This window comes from Platichthys flesus, chromosome 20 (assembly GCF_949316205.1).
Source record: "Platichthys flesus chromosome 20, fPlaFle2.1, whole genome shotgun sequence".
Classification (NCBI taxonomy): Eukaryota; Metazoa; Chordata; class Actinopteri; order Pleuronectiformes; family Pleuronectidae; genus Platichthys; species Platichthys flesus.
Window position 1 is genome coordinate 18008424 of NC_084964.1, and position 16303 is coordinate 18024726.

At 44.2% G+C, this 16303-nt stretch overlaps 1 protein-coding gene across 2 annotated transcripts in view; it reads left to right on the forward strand.

Annotated features, from left to right (window-relative positions):
* Positions 1-16303, forward strand: part of ttyh2 (tweety family member 2) — a 44984-nt gene that overhangs the window by 21888 nt on the left and 6793 nt on the right. For both annotated transcript variants that reach the window (XM_062413976.1, XM_062413977.1), the window contains exons 4-8: positions 5039-5259; positions 7117-7212; positions 13110-13182; positions 15635-15704; positions 15785-15840. In XM_062413976.1, the coding sequence (XP_062269960.1) occupies positions 5039-5259; positions 7117-7212; positions 13110-13182; positions 15635-15704; positions 15785-15840 (516 nt within the window). The remainder of the gene's footprint in view (positions 1-5038; positions 5260-7116; positions 7213-13109; positions 13183-15634; positions 15705-15784; positions 15841-16303) is intronic.

The following is a 16303-nucleotide window of genomic DNA, read 5'->3' on the forward strand; positions in this document are numbered from 1 at the left end:
GCCAACAAGTATTAGCGTTCGATAGCCACAAGCTGTTTGTGTAGCGCGTGTGTTGCATCATGGGTGATGTGTTGGGTCGTGGGACATATGGTAACAAGTCCTGGGAAGGGTCCGGATTTGGATGATAATTGCAGGCGTCAGGTCCGATGTGGAGCTTTACAGGGACGGGTTCACAAAACTGAACTTACATTCAAACACCAAGTTAACCAGTCCAACGTGGACTCCAGCCAGACTGGATCATTGAGCTGCAATGGGACTGATGGGACGCTCTAAGTGTTTAACCACACTAATAATAACTTTATTGTTTGGGGATGGATGTTGAGAGAGGATTTGGCAGCCGGCAGTCGCTGGGTCGATGCCGGGGTCGGTCAATGAGCCTTTGGCCGGAGCTCAAAAGCAGATTGGACGTCGGCCGACTGCATAATTACTGACATGCATATTTCCACACCATTCTCATAATGAGCTTGTTGTAATGACACAGTCTAATAAGCTCTTATTAGCTCTCTGTATGAAGAGGGGGGAGGGGAATCACACAGAGAGGATAACTCCATGCAGACAGTGGAATTCAGATGGCCTTGGCGAGAGTTGAGATTTCGAAGGACTGGGCCATGTTCTCTTTTGCAGTCTGACCCTGTTTCAGCTCCAGAAATAATATTTCTGGGAAACCGAAGTCCTCAGAGGAGTTCAAGTATTTTTGGGACCTGGTGCTATTGTTTCAAAGAGCATAACTTAGAGTTTGACAATCCCTCATTTACTTTGTGATAAGAGCGATTTTGGAATGGTCTGGGGAAAGGACTCAGATTTACAGTTTTTAGTTTTTGTTTTACTCAAAATTACAAGACTCCTGACGTTATCCAACTAGTTTCAAGTTGTTTTTTTAATTTTAAACTTTCTCCACCGGCCACAGAAAACACAAGAAGCTCACGATGAACCACTGAGTCTATGCTGTTTTTGAAGCTCAATGCAAGTATTGTGTTTTTAAAAGAGGAGCTCGGTCTGAAGATGAAGCTCTTACTCGAGTGGGTTGAGGTTCCAGCTCCAGAGCTATTTGGGTAGATGACAAAAGAATGAGGTTGCATGTACAAAAAGGCTGAAATGGGGCTGCAGCTCCTTTGGGAGACACAACAACACAATAACCTTCAGAAAGATGCTTGTGGGAAAAGGGCTACATTGCAAAATCAGATGGACAGACAGAGATCTCTGGAATTATTAGATCGATTATGAAATATCTGTTATATCTGTTATTTTCATAATTTGCTGGAAAAACATAATCTTAAATTCTGGTCCCTCCTTCAAACGGCTGGGTCCAAATGTCAAAAATGTCTTTGACATCCAGTTTGTGTTTTGTAATAAATGTGCTGCTGGGTGCTCTCAAGTTGAGATATGACTAATGGACACATTTGCTGACTTCCCTATTCTTGAGAGGCTGGATGAGCTGCCATGTGAAGTGAGGTGAAGTGAAAGTGCTTGACGCTGGGGTCAAAGGTCGTCTCTGCAGCCAAAACAGCAACTGCCTAACCCCCTGACACACACACACACACGCACACACAAACATACACACACACGCCTGTGAACTATTGCTCTCTGAAAAACAAAACCACAGACAGAGACAGATTTGTGGAACTGCTCTCATCTGGTTGTGTCTCACTGTGTTTTTAGCTAGTAGTCGTTTAATCTCACTTCCTTCATTAGGACAACAATTTTTTAATTGTGTTATCCATCGCTTTTCCAGAAACCTTGATTTAATGACTAAACCCATAAGTGTATGTCAGTCCTTCTGCAGGGAAACCTCCTAGAGCGCCGTGGTCATCAAATATCCGAGAGGGTAAAACGTAGATAGAAGAAGGATGTATTATTAAAGCGATGTTCCACCCAGCACTGAAGACGTTCTGATCTTTGAGGTGCAGCAGCACTTCAGACCCATGTTCCATTTCACGCTCTAGCTCCCACATTCAATTTTAATTGAAGGCAGTCTCTCCACTTCCACGCAGAGACAATGAGTCGCAGCGAGAAAAGAGGATCTGAACCTTTTGTTTGACTTCTACAAATATACGCTCATCGGCCTTTTATTGAAGGGATAATGGGTCAAGTACAGAATATAGAGGAAGTGACTCCAGGCCGTTTGCTCAGCAGCTGAAGTGAGAACAAATTAGTTCATGGACAACGAAGCAGAAGTCAATGGCAGAGCCTTGTTTTGTTAGAGTGACGTGGAATTAACCGATTTTTAAATTGGGGATCTGAAGCTTGGCTCTTGACCCATTTCCCATCCTACCACCGAGTTTTGTGGAAATCTGTTCTGTACTTTTTCTGTTATCCTGCTGACAAACAAGAAAACAAGCCAATGGGCCGGAGTGTAAACATAACCTCCCTGGCTGGAGCAGAAATCCCTCCTCATCAGACACCAGCCTGTAGGGTGTGATTCACATCCCTCAAAACAAAACACGATGAAAAACAAGCTATTTACCGGTTCAATTAGGAGCCTGACAGTTTCTACGAGGTTTGTGTCTTAGATTTAATTAAAAACGTCCCTTTACAGCCGCTCTGTGGTTGACGCTCCCTGAATCATCGCAGAGGCGTTGCTTCCCCCCCCGAGGCCACAGCTCTAGCCCGGCTGGTTTAAAGATAGAGATCAACTTCTGGAGAAGGGAAGTGGGATTTCTATTGAAGAGAGTGTGAGAGGATGTATTGTCGAGTTGGGGACATGACCCACATGTTGGCTCTTCAACTAAGTCTTCTACTTCCTTTCTTGATCCTGAGATATGGACTCTTAGATGAAAAAATACTTTGACATGCTTTAGGATGAAGTAATATTTGTCATATAGTTACTTGTGTAAACTAGAACCTTTAGGTCATTTTCTTTCGGTTACAACCTACATTTGATATTTGGGGACATATTGACTCTTATGTCTCTTCTTTATGTTAGTTTTTTTACCCTCCAGCCTGCAAACCGTAAAATGAAGTCTCCTCCACACATTGTTTCCGCATAAAAAGATGTGAGGCTTCTCAAATGTCCTCAAAACACCAGACGAGGATAAAGACAGAGACGACCGGGCCTGGGAATCATATCTTCTTGATCGGTGCGGATCACTTAAGGATCAGATGGAGAGGAAAGACAGATTATCTGGATCGGCTGTCTCCCCGAGCGTTTCAGATAAGATTCTCGCACACGAGTCGAGGATCAGATACGAGGCTTCATTTCTCATCTGCGAATTTCATCTCCTCGGTCTCCGGAGGAAGACGCAGTGTCGATGAGCAGCGAGATAACAAACCACAGAGAACCACAGGCATGTGTCTCTCTGTGGCTGACTCAGAGTGGCTCTGTCTTCCCATTTGAAGAATTAAAGTCATTACGTGTCACACTTTTATTTATTAGAAAATACTTTGTGTTGTTAAGATGGAAAAATCTTACAAAAATCTGTTTTGGAGCCATCTGTAGTTATTCCAGTGCATTCTGTGACACGGCCACAAGGGGAGCCAGAGCATAGCAATTCAAATTCTACACATAGTGGCTTTAAAGATGATAATAATAATTTATACATTTTGAATTCAAGTAATGGAATATGAACAAGCACAATTAATTACACAGAGAATATGTTTATATTTTTTGTGCATCGTAAATGTACAATATGGAACCTCGGCCACTAGGGGTCTCTCGGGGTGAGTTGTCGTCTTTGCCGACATTTCTTGTCTCGCAATAATAAAATAATGAAAATATCCGGTGTCTTTCACTTGTTGAGAAGAGAATTAGTCTTCTCAGATTTAGTTCAACACTGAATGATCTGAGGAAACTTTGTTTTCTTCGTGTAGCGCACAAGTCTCAGTGAGTCATGGAGGTCTGTCTTTTTCTTTCCTCCTTTCATTCCCTCTCTTATTCAAAGCTGTTTTCTCCTCACTTTTTCCATACAGGCCCTGTGCTGCACTTTAAATGCAAACCCAACTAATTACTCCCACACAACCTCTCCACGTCCCGGCTCCAGCAAAGCCGCTCGCTGATAAACACGGCAACAATATGAGTTGTCTCTCTGGTGAATGCCAAGTACCCAGAGCTGAATGGGAGCATTTATTACCCTTTTTTAATTATCAAATAGCAGGATGTCTGTCCCTGTAAACACTTTCGGCCTTAAAGCAAAGTTATTAAAACCGAAGTAAACGGTTAGTACCCCCCCCCCCCCCCCCCCCCCACGTATAATGTTTAAAGTGGTCGTGTAGTGTTTGGCCGATGAGTTAAAAATCAGATCAAACAAAATAAATCAGTCTGAATTGAGTTTATTTGTGCTCAGAGTATCACGTGTCCCCTGGTGGATTTGATTAACTCCGAGATCTCACGGTTCAAACAGGTCGAACAAACAATCTCTCTCATCAACGAGGAATCACTTTGGAAAATCAGCCTCACGAATAACAGGAGGTGGAATACAGAGCTCCACCCCGAGCCAGAGAACTTCACCTTGAGGCTTCTTCTCCAGTTTGGGTTGTTTTCCCGAGTGGTTTTCTCTCCACGGACCTTTTCACCGACCGCCCACGCTCACTCGTCCCGCTCGCCCACACCGTCAGAAACTCGGAGCAGAAACAACCTCATGTTCAGGCTTGTCTTCACCTTTGCTCACTTTGTTTTGGGAAAAAAGCTGAATTTGATAAGGCTCCCGAAGGGATTCTGCTCTGAGCTCAGCACGAAGACGAGCATGAGGAACAGATCTAGTTTTAGCAGAGAGGTGGAAGGTGTAAAGATATGATCCTCCCCCAGGAGAAGTTATACACACGGCCGGCAGCTTTAGAAATCACAAGTCTGAATGCTGCCCAGCCACCAGCAACACAACCAAGTGTTCATTAGTACACACAGCATCATTTTGAATCAATGACTATTCATTTAAAGCTGTTTTCCGACATCAACTGTGCAATGTTCATGATAGTGTGTTTTATCAGGCAATACAGATTTTTAAATCTTTAATATGCTCCTTTCAGTTTCTAGCTCAGTTTTCCTCTCCAACCTGCAGCATCGTTTCATCTTTCACCCCCCCCCCCCCCCCCTGGTCCCCTGCAGGTGACCGGCACCATGGGCAGCATGAGGAGCGGCCTGCACCAGCACCTCGCCCGGCTGGACGAGATCTTCGCCACCCGCGGGGACTTTGTGCAGACCCTGCAGTTCATGCAGCAGATGGCTGACAACGTGATCAAACAGCTGCTGGGCCTTCCGGACTGGGAGGAGGCCAAAGTGGACCTGGCATCCATCGCTGATCAAACGGCCAACGTGGAGTACTACAGGTGAGGAGCGGAGGAGTGCGTGGTGCCGGCTTGCATGGCACAGAGTGGCTATGGGCTGTGTTTGTACTCACAACGCTATGATGCTCCAGATGTTCTGGGAAAGAAAAAGAATAAAGCCTTTTGAAAACAGGTTTAACCCTCGAACCAGGAGGACCAGCTACAAGAAATTTTTTAAAAAAGGGAAAGATACAAGACTGTCATCCATCTTTATTTGCAGTCTGTGTTCTTAACCCTTACCCTCCGTAGACCCTGCTGATGAAGTGCAGTTGTCTTCCCTCCAGGACCTTGTCACATTATCGTTAATCTTCATCTCGGAGCAGAAACAGACCGACGGCCACTTGTGCCGTCCTGGCGTCGCCTCACCGGTTGTTTCTGTTCAGTCTGCAGGAACACACAGGCTGGTGTGTTTGTGTTGATCTGTAATGCGACGGTGGGATAGCTCCGCTCTACACTGATAGAGCAGCAGAGAGAGAGAGCAGACAGCGTGAACTGCTAATGGATCAATTATCACCGCCTCGTGCCGGCAAACTGTGTGTGTGTGTGTGTGTTCTTTGATTGAGCTAATCAGCGACTAAATGTTGTTGTTGTGTTGCTGCTGTCAGTCTGTGTCCGTGTTCTCATCCAGAAACACTTTGTTTACTTTGCAAACTCGCACACAGGGATCGTTGTGTTGCTTTACGGAGTGATTACAACGTTGAGCACTGAGATTTACAACCGAGGCAAAGACTGAAACAATCCTTTGAGCTTCTTCTTCTTCTTCTTCTTCTTCTTCGTCAGCATGTGGTCGGCAAACATCTTCCTCCTCTTCCTCTTTTACATGAAGCTGATGTGAAGATGACAGGGACATCCGAGTGAGGCAGGGTTTTTTCATAATCAACCTTTTACAGCCGAAGCCGGCTGAGTGGCCCTGAGCTGTCCGACATGATTTCTGTGAGAAAAATGTTTTTCTATTATACATTCATGTAACCAGCCCGTTCCCCCCCGGGCCTCCCTCGGCTGTACTCACTTTAATTAGATTAAGATAACACGAGGACTGTGTCACCCAGAGGAGCCCATGTGCATGTTGTACTGTACCCGACTGCCAGCAAGATGAAATGAGGAAGAAGTGGCATGGAGGTGGTGGCGAGGGAGAACGAGAGAGGGATGAGATTAAAGAGAGTGGATGAGGAGGAGGAAGAAGGGAGCGATGGAGGAGATGGATTCTGTAGAGTGATTGGAACAGACTGATGGGAAATATAAATTATAATTAAAACGATAACAAGACCATAAAGTGACGGGAGAGAAGAGAGGGGGATGAACACAGAGTGAAATGAATAGATGATCGTTGGATGAGAGGAGAGGAGAAGATGAAGTGACTTTTACTCGATTTATATATTGTAGGTTTTTTAGCTCGGGGTGAAAACGTGATTTTTGTCTTCACGGTATAAAACATTCAGGCGTATGGATTTAAGTTCATTCATTAATAATCACCTGGACGGGTTCAGTGTGTCCAGCCACAAACTGACTGCTCACACAACAGATGCATGCACGGAGGAGACACACACACACACACACACACACACACACACACACACACACACACACACACACACACACACACACTTCAAATGACAGCTATTCCATGTCCCTGAGGTGAAAGTACAATAAGTGGGACACTCGCCTTTTGGTGTCTTGAGTCCTTCTTGTTTTCTTTGAGAGTTAAAAACGAGCTTCACAGTTGTGAGTCTGTTACACTGTGAATCTCACGTTTGCACTTTCTAACAACCCAGAATGTCCCTTTTAACCCCGAACTGCCCAGGCTCCGCTGCAGGACCCCCGGTGATCAGCAGTCTCTAACTGTTCTCCGTCTCTCTGCAGATGGCTCACCTACCTGCTGCTGCTGATCCTGGACCTGGTCATCTGCCTGCTGGCCTGTCTGGGCCTGGCCAAGCAGTCTCGCTGGCTGCTCACCACGTGAGTCTAATGTGCCCGGTGACACTGAGCTGTTTACAAAGACACAAGCAATGGCGGGGGGCAATCTGTTCCATTTGACTGTATATTTATGTTATCCTACTGCACAACAGGAAGGAGAGAGGAGGTAGGGCTGAGGAGAAAAGTGGTGGATTTTCAGATTACTAATTCAGAGCTAACTGGGAGGAATTGTTTCTCCCAGTAACTCTAAAGGCTAAAAAGTGGAGTGTATACCACCACTGTCAGTTTAACAGCCCCCCCCCCCCCCCCCCCCCCGTTGTCCTGATGAGGATTATTATTATTTCATGAGGCAGCAGTTCCTCCTCCTCCTCCCATTGGAAACCGCCTTGTGACTGAAGCTGCTCAGTACTGGATCCCACTGCCCCACTGGCCCTTTTCCATTTCACCAGTTGCCTCCGAGCGTTGCCAGTGGTGGGGTTGAGTTCGCTCAGAGTCACTGTCTCTCTGGCTCTGCTCTACAAATTGAACTGTAGAGCAGACGAGATGTGAGAGAGCGGCTTCTAAGTGGCTTCACACAGGACTTACATTCGATACGGACACTGTATCTGCAGCACAGGTTCAAAACCCAGCCCTGTGCAGGTATGGTGGACCAGTGGTGGACGAGTGTTTAATTATTCAGCTTTGTATTTTTAGGCCCTTTTTCTTCAAATTCATATTTTATTGATTTTACCTCTTATACGCGCCAAGACAACAAGCTAAATAAATCATGAATAAAAGTAGAAGCGGTGAAATTTAAAACAGCCAAACGGAGAAAAATAATCTAAATCAAAACAAATTTGGGGAAAATGAAGTAATTTCGAAGATAAGATTATATTACATAATATAGCTTAACATACGAGAAGAAATAAGATAAGATACGATCACATAACATAAGACAGACATCTTCTGTGTCACAGCAGCAAAGGAGATGGTAGAAATAAGAAGTAAAGAAATGCTATTTACAATGTAAACACAATCTTTACATTGTGACTGTGTGTACTGTATGTACAATATAATGTATATTCAAATGCACTTCACCTCCTCTTTCATCTAATCTCTTTAGATTGTCCATAGTTCACCAGCGTCTCTGGTGGAATGTGATTTCTTTCCTCTCTGCTGCAGCACAGGGTCCATGGGGCATGAAATCCACCCAGGCCTCCATTCATGCAGCCGAGCATCACTCTGTCTCTCTCAATCAGTCACTTCAGGGTGTGAGCCGAGCTAAACTCGCCCTACTAGCCACAAACCAACCCCCCCCCGCCCCCCCCATCATCCCCTTCTGCACACACAAGATATGAGTCAGTGTCAAAGAGTGTCACTCCCCAGAGATGCTCTCTTCCAGTAGAGTGGAGGTGGTTGGAGGCACGAGGGAGCCGATTACCGTCTCGGGGCCGATACCGGCTCCTTCTCTGGTGCTGGTAGCCGGCAGGCTCCGGTGTGAGCGTGACACGCTAACACAGTAACAGCTCAGACATCGAGGTGCGTCCACGAGGGAGAGAGACAGATACCCGCCGACCTTTCTGTCAGCCGCGGTTACTTTTCTGTTTCTAGAAGGAAAAAGTTGCTTCAGTTTTTCCTCTGGTGGCATTTCTTCATCCTTTGAACCAATTTCCCTCTACGCTCTTGTAGCAGAAGGAGAAATGTCAGAAAACAACATCTGAAAGTACATAAACTATGAAGCGTAAAATGTCAAGATGTAAACATGACATATTTTAGACCTTTCTGGGCTTCGGTTTACAGACTGCAGGGCTGCGAGCGGACGGGAGTAGAGTGGAAAATCATTAGAGCTGTTTTGACCTACAGCGAGAAGAACGAGGGAAATCGTGCTGCGCTCAGTCGAGAAACACGACTCTGGACTTTCTCCGGAAATTATCCTGGAGGGGCTGGATGTGAGGAGGCAAATGTCAGAATCTGTTTTTGAATGCAAGCTCCAAGTTCGGAGTGAGGCCACGTGAGAAAACAGGAAAGTGTCCGGAGAACTCACCGTGAGCGAGTGATTGTGTTATTGATGCAAAACTGGAGGAATATAAAAATCTCAAGATGAAAAATAGGAGCTAGACACGAAGAAGATGCAAAAAAGATGTAAAATCAGAAAGATGATATTCAAGAGTTTTTAGTGATAAACAAAAACACTAGAATTCTGAGGCGGGACGTTATTCGTCATATCTGCTTCCTGAGATACCCTCGCCGAAATGTTCTGGACATTTGCCGGAGTTCGTGAAAGACAAAGTCCGTGTATGAAAACAGCTTCAGTGAGATTTGCTTAAATAACAATAACACCAGATTGTTGCATAAACGAGGAAAGAAAAGAAGAGACATCATTGCCGCCTGGAGGAAAGTGGAAAGAGAAGCTTTTGTGGAAAAGCAATAGAACTGTTCAGGTCACCTTGAACCAAGTGTCTTTAAGCCGGAGCTGAGTTCAACAACTAGACTAATATCTAATATCTTCTCTCTCTCTCTAAATGAAAGCAATGTGATGCTGGTGCAGGAAAACTCCTTCAGCTCGAAACCTGATGAATAACGTTGATTCAGATAAAAGTCGACTGCTGGTCTCGACACAATCACACCGAGGGAACGCTGTCGCTTTGAAGTAATGCTTGTGTGCAACTTTACATGAGGCAGCGAAACGTCACAGAGCCCGAGGTTCGTTTTCATCAATGGAACGAGGAAACGCTTTTAATTAACATCTGCCAAACGTTCACTGAAGAGTAATTTAACTTCTTCCAACACGATTAACCTTTTTTTATATTCAACTTTTTGTGGTCTTTGTTAGAATAACTTTTCAATTTCAAGTTAAAACTTTGAAGAACATCTTGTTATTCAAAACTTGAGAAGTAACTCAAAAAGTAACTTTTACCGGAAAACCTTTTTTATTAATATTTTATCTATTTTATTATTATTAATGTTAAAAGTTTTGTGTCAGACTTTGAAACATATATCAAAGATTAGTAGTTTGATATATTCAGTGACTTTAATCTTAAAATGTAATTTAGTTTAACTTTAGTTTAACTAACAATTCTTTTTCTCTTTTCACTTTATTCTTAACATTTCCACTCAAAATGCGAAAGTATCCAAGGATTTATTCAAACTGCAGCTTCTGACCAAGGTCTGATGAAATCCTATAAAATCTGTGGAGTGAACTCACTGGTCGAATCAATGCAGTTACATCAGGGACACGTATAGTAAATATAAACTTTACAAACCAATAACTGAGACGTTGAGCTGAAAAACTCATTAAATCAGTAAAGTGCCGTCTTAATAATTTTCAGGTTTTCTATTTTCAGTTGAGGAGAAGATCACTGTCCCACTTTTCCCACTGGTCCCTGTGACTCATCCTCTGTATTTATATTTGCTTGGCATCAGGTTTACACTCGATTTGCCGCTGAAGCTCTGTGGATCCTCTCTCTCGCTCAGTGGAGCACAACATGGAGTAAAGTCATGCTTTGATTTGAGCCGCTCAGAGGGCATCACCCTCGTGTGCCCGGTCACGTTGTGTCATAGTGTGTTTACAGAAGCTCAGACAGTCCAGTGTTACACAACCTGCAACAACACACAGACACACACAGGCCAGTATAGTCCCCAACCACCTTTTATTTTATTTATTTACCCTCTTATTTTCCTCTTGTATCACAACGAATGGCCTTAGTGCTGTGACTATAAACTGTAAATAAAGATGGGCGACATGACAGCTCCCCAAAAGTGTCGCCTCCTGGTGGCTGGCTAGTGTAAAGGTCATAATCCTTGCCTCCTCCATGATGGTGGATTGGACATGGACCAATAAGAGATCTGGCGTTTTCGTATATTTCTCAGGATATAATTCATCTGGATGAAAATATTCCAACCTGTCTATAGGGACAGATTTTTACGAGTGTGTTTGGTGTAGATGAAATCGTTTGTTTCCAGGATACTTTGGCTTTTTGTTGGATATTGGGAGGAAGTGGAACTGTGTCGGCCATCTTTATACACAGTCTGGGTTTGTGATGGGTTTTTATGAAGTACTGTCATTTTAGAAACAGGATTAAATGAGAGTATTTAATATTCCCCAAGATTTTTTTTTTTTTTTTTTTGAAAAGTTCTATAAAAGACTTCTCTTCAGACGTCTTTTATCTTCACGTCATGCATTTACCTTCAGACCTTTCACAGCCCTGAACCACAGTTACGTTTGGGAACTGCCACCAATGATATATGTACTTACCTACATATAAAATGGTTCAGATCCCGAAAAGATCCAAAAGCACATAACCTGGTCACGTCATGCAGACATCCCCCAGCTCAGTGGCTCAGTCAGGACTTTGTATCAGGGAGCAGGAGGGAGACGGGCTACAAGAGCGACTGCTGATAAAGAAGGAGGCAGAGAAAATAAGCTGGAGCAAGGTTTACTGGGAATATAGAAAGTGAGAAATGGAATAAAGATAAAGGAAGAAGGAGCGAGGCGTCTGCAGCCCGCTCTGTATCTTCTGTGAATTGGATTAGCTGCTGAGCTGGAGGACGTTTGTCCAGACGAGCCGGACGCAAACACAGATTCTATTAAAACACTGGTGGCCCGCTGCAAGGGGGGGGAACCTAAAGTGCTGTGGTGGTGAAATCAACAGGAGCTTATTGGATTGTCTGGAGATTATTCGACCCAATGAGAGTTGATCCACGATAGAACCAGGGTTCATCTTTTAATGGGTCGTGATCGTCTGGTCTCACTGAATCAACACCGACGGGGAACAGGCTCAAAAACACAAATCCTCTCTTCTTGGAGTCGCACGTATCTGATGTCGTGAGATCATCAGGGTGGGAAATGAAACGTTTCTGTAACCTCGCGGGGGGAAGGAACCGCTGTCCGCCCGGGGGGGGGGGGATCCGCTCTGCTGCTCGCTCCTCGGCTCGTGACGCTGCTGCAGCTGCTGCGTGTTGAGGCTGCAGAGTCGACTCCCACAGAAATGAACATAACCTCCGACTCCCCCCCCCCCCCCCGCTGATGACAGGCCAGTGAGATCACCGCTCCTGCCCCTCGAGGCTCGGGGGCTGTTTCCTTTCTGCAGCAGAGGCCATCGTGAAAATGATTCCATCTGCGTCACTGTACTCCCTCTGTAGGGTCGGGGGGGGGGCTGAGAAGTACATTAACTGTATGTCCATTGTCCACTGCTGTGTATGCTGTAGAGTTTTCATCCTGCAATGTGGTACTTTTTCCTCAGGACTCAGTTTTCCTCCTGTTACAATATTTTGTGGGGGGGATGGGTCACTCTTACTTTTATCAGTACAAAGTAAAGTTTGAAGATGAGAAGAGTTTTTCCTTTTGGTGTTTTGAGAAAAAGACGAAACGTTCACGATAAAGTTTGAGTATCAAGAATAAACTTTGAATATCAAGAATAAACTTTGAATTTTTAAAACTTTTGAGACTATTTCCATCTGCTCACATCAGTGCATGTGATAAAACACCTTGTGCAGATCCATTCGTGCCAACCACTCACACGTTGTGATTTATAGAACACACACTTGCCTTTGCCTCACACTCAAACCTACGGAGTGATTTATCGTGTTAATCAGTTTTCAAACTTAGAAAAGAGCAGAAAACTTTCTGTTCAGGAGGAGAAACCAAACCAAGCGAAATACAAGGACTATGAGATTAATACACTTTATAACACATGGAAACAAACACAACTTCAACAGTTTATCAACAGTGAAGGTGATAATGAGTCAGTGTTTAGAGCTTGTTTCAGTGATCACAGTGTTCCAGCTGTAGAAACCATTAGAAGGACCTTGCTGCTGCAAAGTGGGACGAGTGATGTAAATCATTAATCGCTGTGTTTGACTTGGATTGATTCCAAGCTGTTCTTGGTTTGGATAAAAGATTAAAGAGTTTCTGTGGATGTGGTGATTTTCCTAATCGTGCTGTGTGTGTGCTCCTGCAGGATGATGGTGTTCGGCGTGCTGACACTGGTGCTGAGCTGGACGTCACTGGGAGCTGACCTGGCCACTGCTGTGGTGAGCTGCTTCACCTCCGCGACCCCCCCACACCCCCCTCGTTCCTGTCACGCCCTGACAGTGATGATAAATTGCTTTCACTACACGCACACTGCACTTGAGAAATGTCTTTCTCTGTGTGAGAGGTGATGATTACACACTGCATTCAGTGTCGTGTAAAATAATATCTGCCGGGTGTCAGAGCACGAGGAGAAACTGTCTGAGCAGGTCGTTAGTTTTAGGTTTCTCCTCTTTCTGAATCTTCTCAGGAACATATGCACCTTTTTTTTTTTTTAAGTGAAAACATTTACATAAGACGGTGGAGCAGTGGTTTGACGGTTTGATTCCAGGTTCAGTCAGTTCCTGTCTTTGTGGAGTTTTCATACTCTACTGTGTCTGCGTGGGATCTTTTCTAAGTGCTGCAGCTTCCTCCCACTGTCCATACACATGCAGACTGGTGCTAATGGGAAACTCCAGATTAAGTGTAGGTGTTTATGTTTGTCTGTGTTCCTCGGTGATGATTTAGCCTCTGGGGGCGACAGACAATTTGCCGTCAACTGTTTCCACACAACATGTTCCCTCGTCTCTATTAAAAGCTTTGAATGCAGAATCATTGAAAAGCAGATTCATTTGCATTTAAGCCTCCAATGCTCTAAACGTGAACATGCGATCAAATCCTGCTCAAACACGATTGGTCAAACAAGAAACGTGAACCAGTTGTATTCAGTTCAGTTTTAATAGTCTGGACGGAGCTTAAACACTCATGTGAAAAGTGTAGAGATCAGTTTTAAAATGAAAACGATAGTATGGATGTAGCCTGTGTGTTGACCCTGTGATGGGCCAGGACGACCTGTAGAGGGCGCACCCCACCTCTAGTCCAACGTCAGCTGGGATTGGCTCCAGTTTTTCCCCACAGCCCTTTTTAAGACTTTTCATTTTAAAAATGTTGCACATCTGTCAAACCGGGCGTCTCACTAACCTCTGTAGGATTCATGTTTTTTTTTAACTGAGCTTTACTTTCCTCTCGCAGTGTCATTTAAAGAACCTCCTGCTTCATCTTCTACTTGTCCTCGTCTCAGTTTGTCTTTCACACGTCTCCCTCCTGCACCTCTGATCTCTGCCATCAAAAGGCACACCTCCCAAAAATAAACCGAACAAAAACAAGCGCTCCCCAGCCGTTACAGGGGCCTGAAGAACTCGAGTCAAAGTCAAGGATTATGACGAGAGGCTTTTTAAAGCTTATCATACTGAACAGCTGAATAATTTAACTGTTGTGGTCCCAAAAAAAACAAAGAAGCCACTCAAACGTTCGAATGACCTGGAGGAAAAAAATCGATGTGAAAATACAGAGAAGCATTTCAAGGAGAAGGATAAGCACTGACTCACTCGCTTCAGGCGTCTGTGCTGTGTTTCTCAGGATGTCGTGTTTTGACTCGGGGGGGGTGCAGAGGATTGTTAACACGTGTGAATTAAGGTTGAGGATAATGAGCAGCTGGAGGCGCGATCAGTTCCACATCAGTCAGTGTCCTCGACTCGTTACTGTCGTCTCTACACTCTCCACTGTCTGAGGCTGTTGAAATCCAGGACACACAGGAAACGATGGACTTCTCAGTAAATGACGGATGATTCACAGTCGGGCTGCTGCTCCGTCACAGATGGTGTGAGCAGGTGGGCGAGTGGGTGGAAGGTCAAAAGGGAGTTCAGTCTCTGGGGAACATGAACGTCCAAAACAAGTGTCACAAGTGACCAAACACAACAGGTTGAGTGTTCGACTGAAGGATCCAAATATAACACATTCACTTTATAGTTACGTTTAACGTGTCTCTTCTCTGGTGTGTTACATTTCTCCCAACATAGTTGTAATACCACATGACATCACAATGACCACATGACATCACAATGACCCACTTCTGGCCACGCCCCCTTACGAAGCCAGGCCCACATTTCAGGGAGTGGTGAACCAATCACAACAGGGCGGGCCTTGGGTTATCGCGTGAAACATTACACACGTTAGAATGTGCTAAGTTCGTTTGTTGAAAGATATTTTAACATGGTACTGATCCGTAGATGGGAATCCTCAACTTAAATATGTCCATCAGTAAATAAATGCTCGCTAGCGCCCCCTTCCTCACAGAACTCGTTATTACATACAGTGTGTTTGTCCTGGGCCCCGGGGACATTCAGCATTCAGGCTGGACACTTTCTTGTTAGTGCTGTGCAGTGGAGTAAAAGCGGTGGGTGAGGGACAGAACTGGATGATAAGAGAAGCTTCTCCTCTTTATTTCCTGGATCTGATTGTCTCCATTGTAATTCAGCTTCGTCGGAGGTGTTAATGAAATATTAATGTCGGGCGCATCACTCACTGCTCGACACTCCTATTCACTGAGTCTCTGAGTTTTGGGATTTTTCATTTCAAGATAACCATGTATTCTTTGTCTTTTGTCTCACTCGGCTCCTTCTTTTTACTTTTCAGGGCACGAGTGATTTCTGTGTGTCCCCCGACAAGTTCATCATGAGCCAGACGAAGAGCATCATCCCTGCTGGTGAGTGTGAGTCATGACAGTTATGTTGCATCAGTCACTGTTGTTAATGTGAAGAATAAAATATGGATTTTTCTCCACAGATATTGTTCATTATTATCTTTACTGCAACCAGACGCTCTCCAACCCTTTCCAGCAGGTGAGAAATGACACGAGTCAAACTTAACGATCAACTTTTCACCCACACAAACTTATAAGCATTTATTATTTAGATCTAAAGGTCAAAAGGTGTTTTTATGTTATGATTAAAGTGAGGGTGAAGGTTTGTATTATGTGTTTTCGTCTGTATTTGTTTGCAGGGATAATAAAAAATCTAAGTTTCTTATACAGAACAAACTAAAATCACAAGTTTCATCTTGAGCCTTTTAATGTTTCTGTTCCCAAACCACAAACATACACAAACAAACGCAGACAAAAACATAATCTCATCTGTGAAGGTTTTATTAAATGGAGAATAAACCTCAACACAAACATAAAATTTGATGCCAAACACACATTTTGGTCGTTATTCAGAATGTAATGAGTTTTATTCCCAGCAGCTGCAGGTGTTTAAAATGCTGTTTGTTTAAAAGTCTAATTAAATTTAAAGCAGCTCCTTAACC